Source organism: Colias philodice, chromosome 25 (genome assembly GCF_061535455.1).
Source record: "Colias philodice isolate Cphi_HAF_F1 chromosome 25, ilColPhil1 Martin Lab GWU primary, whole genome shotgun sequence".
Lineage (NCBI taxonomy): Eukaryota > Metazoa > Arthropoda > Insecta > Lepidoptera > Pieridae > Colias > Colias philodice.
Window position 1 is genome coordinate 8228205 of NC_143110.1, and position 14715 is coordinate 8242919.

The 14715-nt window shown below is 33.8% G+C and overlaps 1 protein-coding gene across 1 annotated transcript; it reads right to left on the reverse strand.

Moving 5' to 3' along the window:
- Nucleotides 1-273: 273 nt before the first annotated feature.
- LOC149477541 (nucleolar protein 9) lies at nt 274-11974 on the reverse strand. The gene is made up of 7 exons (XM_089710917.1): nt 11683-11974; nt 10423-11245; nt 9834-9987; nt 9002-9130; nt 8281-8445; nt 1468-1623; nt 274-513 (listed from the first exon to the last, which is right to left on the reverse strand). The coding sequence occupies exons 1-7, from the start codon at nt 11879-11881 to the stop codon at nt 274-276; spliced, it is 1866 nt and encodes a 621-aa protein (XP_089567043.1). The 5' UTR covers nt 11882-11974.
- Between the last annotated feature and the right edge of the window lie 2741 nt (nt 11975-14715).

Genomic DNA, 14715 nt, shown 5'->3' on the forward strand with positions numbered 1-14715 from the left:
CTCAAAAAATAAATATGTTTGTCTAACAAATAGTTTGTACTAAGTATAGACAAGTTGTAGACATTCTACAAATACAGTCGAAATGAGAACCTTCTGCTTGAAATTGATAGTTTTAGTTTTTATCATTCAAATGCATTATAAAATATGTATATAAATTACAAGAAAGACGCGGGTTCGAATCCCGCCTCGTGATTCATTTTTTTCGATTCTAAAAAAAAATCATAACCTTTCATGACGTTGAAAAAAGAGAGAAGATTGAAAACAACACAATATTTATTCACTTTTATTATCACTTTTCAAATGGGTCTGCTCCCATTTCTTTTGCGAAAGTTTAAACGTAGCCACATCTAATTTCGTAGCAATTAATCTTCCACAAACGGTGCTGTTTAGAAGATTGGATTTATCGCTTAATTCCGCCATTATTTTAATTTTTTGCTCGTTGGATGACGCTTCATATATTTTCTCGAAAGCGCGGGAACCGTATTGTGACATCGCTAGTGTTTGGTAGCAGCCCTGTGAAATAATGTAGTTTTTTAATATAATAGTTATTATATTTTAACTATTAATTTTATTAATTATAAATAAATAAATAAATAAATAAATATTATAGGACATTATTACACAAATCAACCTAGTCCCACAGTAAGCTCAATTAAGGCTTGTGTTGTGGGTACTAGGCGACGATAAATATAATATTTCATAAATACATAATATAGATAATAACACCCAGACCCAAGAACAAATAATTGAGTTCATCACACAAATATTTGCCCTGACCGGGGATCGAACCCGGGACCGTCGGCTCAGTAGGCAGTTACTCTACCACTGCGCCAACCGCGTCGTCAAATTGATGTTTTATTACAAAAAATTATAGTCTCTGGCACGTAACTTGGCAATGTTTTGGCAAAGTGGGGATAAGTTCGAGACTAAAACAGGCCATATTATTGCTTACTTTTTATTCTACGCTTATTTGCATGATTTATCATGGCTGTTCACAAGAAAGTTAAAAATTGGACAGCAATACATGAAAATGACAATAAACCAGGATTTGCAAAAGGATATTTTAAAGGTATTGCAAAAGGATATTTTAATCTATTTAAATGTTAATCAATTTCATTAATATATTTAGCTTGGTTCGTAACAAAATATCTTCAGGGTCCCAAAAATGTTCGCAATTTTTGCATCTATATAATCTATCGTTAATTATAACGTGTTCTTCATACAAATGGCAATGCATTTGTCCGCCTCCCTGGTACAGTGGTTGGTGGTTAACCGAGATGTCTTGGGTTCGATTCCCGATGGAGACGAAGAAAAAAAACAATGTCTCGGTCTGGCAGGACACAGAAGGCTGATCACCTACTTGTCCCTAAAGAAATCAGTGAAACAGATGTATAATGCATCTGCCCCTTACCCCACTAGGGGACATGGGACTTCACTTTTTCATACAAATGCAAATTCCTTAATTACCTTAAGCTTCCATATAAGTTTATCTCTCGCCTTCACACCCACAAACTGTCCCTTACAGAACGCATCTGCCACATGACAACCTTTCGCTTCACTAAATATATATAAAAGACTGTCTGTTTGTAACTCGAGCAGGCTTTGCACTGGTTTTGTAGGTCGCTGGAAACGAAAATTTTAATTTTAAGTTTTAACAAGTATTTTCATTCAATTTTATAAAATTATCTCTTAAAAATAAACTACTGAGACGTTTGATTTGTTGTAGAATTTTAGTAGATATTAAAAAAATAATTAGGGATGTAACTATCGATGATATTATATCGGTATCGCCGATTATAAAACAACCGATATCGAAATCAAACAATTCAAAACGAGCGAGGCCGCCCGCGCGCGGACTCTTAGTTTTCAGAACAAAAATCTACCAATAGTAAACTGTGATCACTGACTTTATGTAATACTTTAACTGAGTTTGTAAAACAAGTCAATAACTGCGTTAAAAACAACCGACTTCAAACTTGCAATTGCAACATTTACAAATACAGACAAAAATGCTCATAAAATAAAAACTACTGGGCCTATCCGAATAAAATTTTTATGGGACCAATTCGACACCATCCCGCATCGAAAAAAAAAGAATCACGTAAATCGGTGCAGAAACCACGGAGTAATCGGTGTACATACATAAAAAAAAAAAAAAAAAAAACATACCGGCCGAATTGATAACCTCCTCCTTTTTTTTGAAGTCGGTTAATGATAACACTAAAATAAATGTTTTCTTTGATTTTAGATTTGGCATTTTTATAAAAGAAATACGATTTACAGTCGAGTCTTTGTTATATGTAGGTAACATTTATGCATAATAAGTAATCGGCGATATCGAAATCGGTATCGCCGATTATTTACTACAATTTACAAATATCGGTATCGGTATCGTATCGGCAAAATCATCTATCGTTACATCACTAAGGGCCGATTTTTCAATCCCGAGATAAACAGTCTAATAACTACCCCTCGAATAGATTTATTCAATTGTTTATCTAACTCATAACGGCTCGCCTATTTTTCAATCGTGATTTATTCGATGAATAACTATCTGACCAAATATTTCCATATTGGCAGCTCTGCTCTCGGAGTGGCGAAACAAACATATTAAATTAGTCAGGTTAGAGCGGGATAGAGTCAACTCTTGCAATTTGTCAACAACCGTCATTATGACTCACGTCAGGACTGCATTTTAAGTTTGTCTTGTATTGCTCTTGTTGTTTTGATTCGAGTGAAGAGTTTTGGTTAAATTTGTGTTTCAATTTATATATTTTACGATGGAAACGACTTTATGTCGTTCGGCAAATTTTCAATGGCATGATCATCAGTACTATCAAAAACATCAATTTCAATATGATTTTAATCTTCTTATAACTAGTCTGGTCATAAGTTCTGTCATTATGTTAGATTTTCAAATTTTTAATGTTTACCGCAAATTTCTTTTTCACGTTCGATTTTTGATTATTTTACGCGTTAAAAAACGACACACTTTATTAGAATAACGAATTTGTTACAATGTAGTGGACGCAAAAAGAAGACAGAGTCGCTGTTCTCGCTCTGCATCGTAGCGATTACGCACCAAGAGAAATTTTCAGTTTGATTTAAAATTTACAAATAACACAGAGATTTTTTTATTGCACTATAAATCGATTTAAGTAACATTCAAGAGTAGAAGATAGGAATAGAAGTGGTCTTTGTCGTACGATTTGGACGACAGCAGTGATAAATGCAGTAAAGGTGCGAATAAGGAAAAGTCCGGTCCGAAATCGCAAACAGTTAGCACTGCTGATGGGCCTTAGCAGTACCACAGTTAAAAGGGTGTTGAACGAGGACCTAGGACTATGGGCTTATTGTAGAAAAACATCGCATCTTCTTAACACACGCCTGAAGAAATTAAGACTGGATAAATGTCGCGCTTTACTTAAACGATACGCGAGAAAAATGTATCGTGAAATCCTATTTTCAGATGAAAAAATTTTTACAGTGGAGGAGTGATGCAACAAAAAGAATATCAAAGTGTATACCCACAGTAGTGAAGAAGCGTGTCAACGTGTATTTCGAGTCCAACGCGGCCATCACCCCTTATCAGTAATGGTTTTCCTGGGAGTGTCTTATTTTAGCCTAACAGAGGTGTTTTTCTGTGAAAAGGGTGTGAAAATAAGTTCCAATGTTTACTAAAATACGGTCCTAACAAACCTCGTAAAACCTCCTGACCTGACCATGTTAAAAAATCAGCACTGGGTATTCCAGCAGGACTCAGCACCTGCCCACAAAGCCAAGGGTATCCAAAATTGGCTGGCCGCCCATCAGATTGACATCATTCGTCATGAAGATTGGTCATCTTCTAGCCCGGACCTGAATCCTCTGGATTATAAAATCTGGTAATATTTAGAGGAGAGAACCTGCGCTAAATCCTACCCAAATTTGGAGTCACTCAAAGCATCCATTATTAAAGTAGCTGCTGAAATAAACATGGTCATGGTTCGTGCTGCGATAGACGACTGGCCGCGGAGGTTGAAAGCTTGTATCGCAAAACATGGATGCCATTTTGAATAATTTTTATACGAAATTATTAAGTAATATGTAAGCTTTATTGCCACATATAAAACAATAAATATATAAAAGTAACTTTTTGTTTATTCAATAATACATATGTGACAGAACTTACGACCAGACTAGGTATATAAAAATGAATCGAAAAATGTGTTGGTAAGCGCATAACTCGAGAACGGCTGAACCGATTTCGATAATTCTTTTTTTATTATATTCCTTGAAGTACGAGGATGGTTTATTTATTTATTTATTTAATTATTTATTGCACACACAAAAGAAATAGAGACACATAAAGTACAGGTAAGAGGAAAACAAAGTGTACAAACGGTGGCCTTATCGCTAGGTAGCGATCTCTTCCAGGCCACCGTAAGTAATATGTAAGGATGGTTCTTATGTAGAGAAACGTAAATATTATGTACCATGGGCGAAGCCGGGGCGGACCGCTAGTTATATATAAAAATGAAACCCATTTTCCTTGGTCACGGCATCACGCGTGAACTGGTGGACCGATTTCGATAATTATTTTTTAAATATAGTCCTTGAAGTACGAGGATTGTTCTTATGAAAAAAAAAACATAAACATGTACCACGGGCGAAGCCGGGGCGGACCGCTAGTTGATAATAATTATATAGAAAGAGGCTTTATTGTAATAATTCTACGCTCTATGTTATTACATACGAAAATATCCCAAATTTGACGCGTCAGTTGTCAACTCAAACGCCTAACCGTCGAATAGCGCTATCTGGCCGTTGGAGCGGCAAATAGATTTATTCCTCAAACTAGCTGTGCCCCGCGACTTCGTCCGCGTGGAATAGTGACTGCATAGTAGTTACTACTTAACACACAATTATTGAGTAAACACGTCTTGAAACACGTACTATCATATACAACTAAATTATAAGTACTTACACATTATCTTAGATTACAAAATAAAATACAGATGGAGCATGTCAATCATTCATCGCCCTTGTCAAAGAAAATACGAAATCAAAAACGAATACGTTCCTCCGCTAGTGCTATAGCGATTCTAGTGTCATGCAATACGTCAAAAGGGGTTTGATATTTTAGTAAAAAAATGCTGTCTTGTGATATTAAAACGCTGTAAAACTTGTTCCCGAAAACAAACAAAAAGATAAAACATCGTTTTACAGATTTTCTGTAGATTATTTGGCTTATTTAATTTTGTATACAAATAATAATTTTACAAATACGAAGGAATTCAAAACTTCAACGTATGCTGCCAGTATTTTGAAAATGAATTTGCCATTTTTTGGGGTAAAATGGTTAAAAGATATTCGGGGTAGTGCTGTTGGATTTTTCGATCGTGAATGTGATTATTTGTATAGTGCAATAAAAGTTCATGGTCATTATTAGATTATTTTAAAAAGTATTATACATTTTTTTGTTACTTTTATAAAAAGCGTCATTTTCGCTTGCGATTTAATTCATGTGAACACATGATGGATATGATGAAAATAAAATGTCCCGCATTCTCGACTAAAAACTACCGCTATTCGCATTCATATGTTTTGAAAAATAAAAACTTTTTTTAATGTAATTTATTTAATAAATTTAATGTAATTTATTTAATAAATTTAATGTAATTTATTTAATAAAAATTGAATAAAATTATTTTGTCCATGTATAACTTTAGTAGATAGGTGATAAAATAATTTTTACAATATTATAAAATAATATCAAAAACCCGAATTTAAATATTAAAATAAAAATTAAAACATGACTGCTAATAATTTATGTAGCCTACGTCACTACCACCACAGCTACCTTCATAATTCAGATGATTGCAATGACACCTCATAAGTCACAACTCAAAATCGATCCAACAGTTTATACTGCAGGGCGTGTCAAAGAAATATTATACATACATACCTACACTCGAAAAACATAACCCTCTTTCTTCCGTAGTCGGGGAAAATTTTGGGATAATTTTCAATATCTGGTAACATAACACCCACACAGAAGCACCGTGTACGTACAGTGCAACGGCGAAATGACAGCACACATAGCTTTATGGAAATGACGATAAATTATTCGGTTTAGTTCGGCAACGCTCCATCTGTCTTTTATTTTGTAATCTAAGCACATTATTATAAAGTTAAGAAATAAAATAAATAATAACACAAAAGAACTGTTAGTAAAATTTATTACTAAACTGAGCTAGGTATAAAACTTAGGTACAGAAGAGTTCAAAATTTCCAGGATGTGGTTATTCTCCCGCTCTCATATTCCTTCTACTTTCACAGACGTTCAACTTTTCCCTTTCACCCCTATTAAATGGCAGAACCGATTTTGATCTAAACCATGTCTATTGTCTAATCATACCTATATATTATGTACATGTCATATCCTTTCGTTTGGTACTCCATTTGGATTATTTATCCCCACTATCACCCCTAAGGTGCCCTATATGTAATAAACAGATTAACCAATTTTGATAAAACATGACTAATTGTAATTCACACGTCATTTGATATGCCGCTTGATTATATTATTTGACCACATTCGATTATTCATTCCCACTTTTACCGCTATAAATCAATAAATGGATGAACCGATTTTGATTAAATATGCCTCATCATACTTCTCACGTCAGGTCATGCCCTTTCATTTGATATGCCACTTGGGTATATTATTTGACAACTTTTATTCCCACTTTTATACCTATATCCAATAAATGGATGAACCAATTTTGATAAAATATGTCTTATTGTACTTTACACGTCATGTCTTTCATTAGATACGTCACTTGAGTATATTTGATAAAATTCATTTATTTATTCCCACTTTTACCCCTATATCAAATAAATGGATGAACCGATTTTGATAAAATTTGACTAATTGTTTCTGACATGTCGTCTATTTTCATTTGATATATCACTTGGGTATAACCTACATTAACAACCTACATTAACAACTAACATTCGTTTTTTTCATTTCCACTTACCCCTATATAATATAATAAACAACTAATGTAACAAAAAAACGCATCTAATTGGTATTACCCGTTAGCGAGCTACGGTGGCACAGACAGACACGCAATACACACATAGCGGACATAACACCCCTCTTTTTGCGTCGGGGGTTAAAAATAATACCTACGACATAATTTCAAAGACCTTTTATATAGAAAATTTACCTAGAAGTAACCATAATGCTACATATTTGTGCAGGTTTTAGACTTATGAGCAAAAATCTAAATAAAGGTCCTTTGACCCCCCCTACTACCCCCTCAGCATAACCACCACCCCCCACGCTTGGGGACTTTCGATATGATCATCTGGACATGTCAAGGAATAACTTTAGCGTATAATTTACGTAATAAAGTAATTCATGTATTAGAATGCCTTAGCAAATGTTCGCTGTGATTACTTAAATGGTCATAACTTTTTTATTTATGAACCGATTGACATGAAATAAACACTAAATGTTAAATGAAGCTTACCACAATATATTAGTGAAAACCGCATCTAAATCGGATAAGCCGTTTCTGAGATTAGCGTGTTCAAACATACAGACAAACAGACAAACCGACAAACAGACAAACAGACAAAAATTTTTTTAACAACAGTTTTGGGTTTGGGATCGATTTAGTAATAACCCCTGCTAATTTTTTTTTACATATTTTCATTGTACAGACACCACTTTTCTAGAATTTTATTATATGTATTGATGATGATGATGATAACGTAGTTATTCGATAGATAAGTCTTATTCGTCTATTGAAAAATTGAATATTTTGTTAACTGAAGAATAAAGTCTATCTAGCTGTTTATCTGGGCATTGAAAAATCGGCCCTAAAATTAATATACAGCAATGATTTTATAAGTAAAAACGTTTAGATAGGATACCAAAACAACATTCGATCTAACCAAGGGCCAACGCAGATATGGCTGAACGCAGTGTAGAACATTTTTCATTGTCAAACTATTATCGACACCGATTTAGACAAAATGGACATATTAAAGAACTAGAGCAAGAGCATTCTTTCGTGATCTTTTAGTGTAAACAAAAACTCCAATTCAGTGTTGTTCAGTATTAGACCATTGCATAATCTTTTCGAACACACTAAGAAAAACGAAAGAATGCTCTACGCCTGTTTACACTAATAGAATTTTACAAAGTGGGGTTAGGAGCATTCGCTCGTTTGATGTAAAAGCACCCTTATATATTTTAATAACCTAAATAAAACAGTAAAAACTTACCTGAAAATCGAGCAAAGTCTGCAATATAACAGACCCATGTATATGTATAAAGAAACCCTGAGTCACAACTTCTATGTTACCCCCGAGTGGCGCCAGGCGCAAACATTGTATGGCGAAGTGCTTTTGGTTCTCAGTGTCTGCACATTTTAGCGCTTTTTCTAAATTCTGGAATAAAAAAGATATGATTATCGACGAGAAATATAACTACATAGGTATCAATTATGAATACATAAAAATGATTTTCTGTTTCAAAAACTACCAAAAAACAGGACTTTATTTTTAGGATATAATAGCTCCGCGGCTCGCAACCGTCTTCTAGTGAACTTTTGGAAAAAGTAAATTTTCGGCAACTGAACTGAAATTCAATGGATGCACTAATCATTCAATCAAATAGCAGATTCAACCAGATGACGGCGACATCTACACAATTAACATTGAAATATTTCATTCACTAGAGACTATATTTAAGTAAGTAATATGTCTCAGACAACAAGTGAAAAATAATAAAAAGACGGGTTGCACTGGGGGAGTGCCGGCAGAAGTGAAAACTTGATTATTAACGTTGAGCATGTTTGATATCCATCCGTCTTACGCTTTTTCGATCAGGTCACGTGTCCTGACGCGAGTTTAAGATTTTATACCCAACGCCGCTAAAGAAGCTTTCACTTCAAAAATAATAATGTATCCAAAACCAAACAAATCAAGTGCAAAAGAACATTACCTGTAAGAACTGTGTCTGTCTCGCTTTAATCCTCAAGCATCCCTTAGCGAGTGCAACCAACACCCCGGTATTGCCACATGCAAGTAGAGTGTCGAATTTGTCCGACAACTCGTCGAACATTGGCTCAAACTGAAAGAGAAAATAAAATAAAATTATAGACTAGTTTTTATAGCCCGCATTTTCAAAGATAAACCCGCATAGTTCCCGTTCCTGTGGGATTTCCAGGATGCCTATGTTTTATTCAGGGTCTTCAGCTACCTAAATGCCAAATTTCATTGTAATCAGTTCAGTAGTATTTGCATGAAATTTGAAAGAGTAACAATCATCCATCCTCACAAACTTTCAGATTTATAATATTATTAGGATGCTGACTCATACAAATTGATTACATCTAATGGGAGGTAAAGAAATCCCTAGGGATTAGGGATAAAATATATTAAACGAGTAACTATAACTTATTCATGCTTCTACTACTAAAATATCAATCCATCATGAATTCCCCGCAAACAAAGCCTAGTAGTGGCTTAAAAACTACTTTTACCCTGCTGCTGTTTCTACCTCTATATGTATTCTAAGCTTTAATCTATACTAATATTCATATTTTAATCTGAAGAGTTTGTTTGTTTGTTTGAATGCGCTAATCTCAAAAACTACTGGTCCGATTTGAAATATTATTTCGGTGTTCGATAGCCCATTTATCGAGGAAGGCTATATATCATTACGCTAAGAACAACAGGAGCGCAGCCACGCGGGTGAAACCACGAAGCGCAGCTAGTTTTATATATGTACTCTAAGCTTTAATCATAAATAAAATAAAAACTTGTAAAAATACCTCTTCCTTTATATGACAGTTGTCAATAAGCCGCTGTACTGTAAAGTTGAGCATTGGCATAGCCGCTAACTGGCCTAGGCGGTTGATGAAACAGCGCGCGTATATTTGTGTGTATGTCTTCTTCTTTACAACGAACAGAGCCGCTTCTAATAGTCTGGAATAGATGTAGAATAAGGAACATTATTTTCATAATATTTTACAAATTTATTAGCTTGAGTTTATAAAGATTAAAATTTATTTGGTTCATAAATATTTTATTTATAAATAGATTTATAACAATTTATATCACTAACATATTTTAAAACAGTCCTCAATCATCTATGTCTGTTCGCAATAAACTCACAAAACTACTGCACCAATTTTGACTTTATTTTCACCAATAGATAGTTTGGTTCTTGGGGAAGATATGACGACTATAATTTATTATGTTTTAGACTACTCAGACTAAAAGCTAGTTTTTAAACTTTAGAACATTATAACAATAACTTTGAAATATGTACTATATTTTCAAATATTTCTTCATATTAATATTTATTAATATTGCATTTACTAAGAAACTAGTTCAAAAGACAACACATAAAAAACTCACCTCACAGCAGATTCCGATTCAAAAACCGGGGGCAACGGACTTGCCTCTACACTATCATTTTTGTCTTCCTTCTTATCATCTGTACCTTCCCCAACCCAACCATCTGGTACAAAGCTCTCATCTAACAACTTGCCAACTAACGACTTAGTCAACTTCTTATCAACATTCTTAACGGCATATAACAACACTTGCAGCAAACCAGACGTTAAGTTCTGGTATGGCATATCTTTAAATTGCGGCCACGATGATAATCTATTAGCGAATTCAGTTACGATCTCTTTAAAATCGTCCGGTACAACTTTGTACGTCATGTCTGTTAAATGTGGAGGAATGCCTTTCTTGTCTTGTACTGTCTCTTTAAACAAGTTTACTTTAGGTTTCTCTCCTGGTAATAAAGTTATTCCACTAAGACATTTCAAAGCGCTTCGTAAAATATGATTCGCGTATTGATCCCAGACGAAATCTTCCAAGTTATTCAATGCGTATTTGCATATTTTCAATGTGAATTCACGACACGCTGTTATGTGTTCTTCTGTATATTTCTCTTCTGTTTTCTGCTTTTTAGCACTTGGTTCGTCTTCTGTTTGCAAATGTTCAGTTGCTCGAACACATGATACTCGTAACAGAGTTTCGACAACATGGCTAGAGAAGTTATCGGAACAGAGTTTCCGCAGTTCTGGTGAAAGTACTTCAAAGAATCTTTCCAGATCTTCAGCAGATGCGTAGGGAAGAAGCAGTTCTACGAGACGGCATCCTAATTGGTTACCAACAACATTTAGCTCTTCATCTTTTGTTCGTTCTAGCACATTTTTGACTAGGGCTTCTGTAAATACAGAATAATGCTTCAGTAACACTGTTTCACCATTCATTTTGTATGGGGGGTAAAGTTATTGCATTGTAATTTGTAAGTAAAACAACAATAGAATTATAGTACAAGTCTTATCAAATCAGAAAACTTATTCAAAAATAATTAGTAGGGGTAACCTTCATATTATTTATTTGATTGCCACACTATACAGCATAAATTCTCAATTTGTTAGAGCAATTAGTTAATTTAATAACACAGTTCTCAAAATATATCGGTTATAATCATATTTATAAGTATGAATCACCGGTTTCACCTGAATTATGTAGGAACCATGTTTGTAGGTTAAAATTATTTTACAAACTAAGTAAAATGACTTGTACATTACAGCTAATAATTAATTAGTAATTTAGTATGATGTGAAGTGCAACTATTTATATATTTACACGGCTTACCTCTTTCATCTGGATCTTGCACGCCTTGCTTTATAACATCTAAAATACCAACAAAATATTGGTACAGTTCTTCAGGTATCTGCGTTCCACGACCTAATTGTCCCTTCTTAGCGTATTTCTTAGCGTTGGAAATAAAATTCTTCCTCTTCTTACGTTGTCTCTTTTTCTGTTCGTTATTTTGTGGTTCTTCTTCACCCATTTTAATATTTTATTAAAACAATTTGTAAACAACGTTGAACGTTCATATAATTTAAAATTTGAGGTTATGCAATATGCTGTCAAAATCACGCTGTCCGCTGTCGGCTATATTGAAGTTGACAATTCTATTACATACTCTGTGGACATTTCGTTCAGTAATTTACAACATTTACTAATAATGTAGATTTTATTTAGTAAGGGTTTGTTGATTCAGTAATACCAATAGGTACATATTTTCAATGATATTAAACAATAATCATCATCATCATTAGCTGATAGCCCATATACATTTTTCACTGCTGGGCGCTGAGACACAGGCCCCCTAATATATGAGGGTATATAGGCCAGTAGAAATCGACACTAAAAAACCCTAAATTCGCAAAGCACGATGTAGATTTGAATTTTTGGTATGTTGTTTGGATCAGTTAGGGTGATGTAAATCCCAATTTGCAACTTCGAAAAAGTTGTGCTCGCTGCGCACCACGTGATAAACTGCGAAAATTTTGGACTTTTTTCACTTTTTGCTCTAAAAGTCATAAACTATGCGTTTCCGACAAGTATGATTCAGTACATAAATTAAGGTTATTAAATTTGCAACAATTTAAGCCTAACCGCAGCTCTCTAAACCTTATAACGACTAAACTGTGGCCATTCGAAGATGGTTCATTTTTCCGGAAATATTGAAATTTTTAGTTTTGCTCCCGTTTGTAGCAAAATATTGGCAAAAACCGCTCGTTCTATGAGAAGTTCGTATAATAAAGTTGTAGTGCATTTAATTTTCTTTCATAAGAGCATAGAACAAAGTCTGTGAGACAAATAGTTCACTCACAATATCTGAAAAACAAAAAGAAGGTAGAAATAGATTTTTAAAGAATTGAAACTGAGGGCATATAAAATCATAAAAAGGATAATACTTTTTCATTTGCAGGATAGGTAATTAACAAAATTACAAAGATAATTAAATTTGCAACAATTTAAGCCTAACCGCAGCTCTCTAAACCTTATAACAACTAAGCTGTGGCCTTTCAAAGATAGTCAGTTGTTCCCGAAATTTTCAAATTTTTAGTTTTGCTCCGTTTGAACCAAAATATTGGCAAAACCGCTCGTTCTATGAGAAGGTCATAAAATAAAGTTGTAGAAAATTTAATTTTGTTAATTACCTATCCTGCAAATGAAAAAGTATTATCCTTTTTATGATTTTATATGCCCTCAGTTTCAATTCTTTAAAAATCTATTTCTACCTTCTTTTTGTTTTTCAGATATTGTGAGTGAACTATTTGTCTCATAGACTTTGTTCTATGCTCTAATGAAAGAAAATTAAATGCACTACAACTTTATTATACGATTTTCTCATAGAACGAGCGATTTTTGCCAATATTTTGGTTCAAACGGGAGCAAAACTAAAAATTTGAAATTTTCGGGAAAAACTGACTATCTTTGAAAGGCCACAGCTTAGTTGTTATAAGGTTTAGAGAGCTGCGGTTTGGCTTAAATTGTTGCAAATTTAATTAACTTTGTAATTTTGTTAATTACCCATACTGCAAATGAAAAAGTATTATCCTTTTTATGATTTTATATGCCCGCAGTTTCAATTCTTTAAAAATCTATTTCTACCTTCTTTTTGTTTTTCAGATATTGTGAGTGAACTATTTGTCTCACAGACTTTGTTCTATGCTCTAATGAAAGAAAATTAAATGCACTACAACTTTATTATACGACCTTCTCATAGAACGAGCGGTTTTTGCCAATATTTTGCTTCAAACGGGAGCAAAACTAAAAATTTCAATATTTCGGGAAAAATGAACCATCTTCGAATGGCCACAGTTTAGTCGCTATAAGATTTAGAGAGCTTTAATTAGGCTTAAATTGTTGCAAATTTAATAACCTTAATTTATGTACTGAATAATACTTGTCGGAAACGCATAGTTTATGACTTTTAGAGCAAAAAGTGAAAAAAGTCCAAAATTTTCGCAGTTTATTATTTGCGTATAATCTTTTTTCCTACTTTCCCAAATTTTGTAATTTTGTTAATTACCTATCCTGCAAATGAAAAAGTATTATTCTTTTTATGATTTTATATGCTCTCAGTTTCAATTCTTTAAAAATCTATTTCTACCTTCTTTTTGTTTTTCAGATATTGTGTGTGAAATATTTGTCTCACAGACTTTGTTCTATGCTCTTATGAAAGAAAATTAAATGCACTACAACTTTATTATACGAACTTCTCATAGAACGAGCGGTTTTTGCCAATATTTTGCTTCAAACGGGAGCAAAACTAAAAATTTCAATATTTCCGGAAAAATGAACCATCTTCGAATGGCCACAGTTTAGTCGTTATAAGGTTTAGAGAGCTGCGGTTAGGCTTAAATTGTTGCAAATTTAATAACCTTAATTTATGTACTGAATCATACTTGTCGGAAACGCATAGTTTATGACTTTTAGAGCAAAAAGTGAAAAAAGTCCAAAATTTTCGCAGTTTATCACGTGGTGCGCAGCGAGCACAACTTTTTCGAAGTTGCAAATTGGGATTTACATCACCCTAACTGATCCAAACAACATACCAAAAATTCAAATCTACATCGTGCTCTGCGAATTTAATGTTAATTTCCACTGGCCTAATAGGACTATATGCTATAATAATTCACCACGCTGGCCAAGTGCGGCCTGGCTGATTTCGCATGTAGACTGTAGTCGAACTTTTCATTCGTCGACATGTCGGTATCCTTCACCGTTCGAGCAGTGGTGATGTTCCCCGTTTTCCAATTACAGAGCATAATGCGACTCAGTGCCGCACAATGCCGAATTATGCTGATGCTTAATTGGAACGTGAAACGA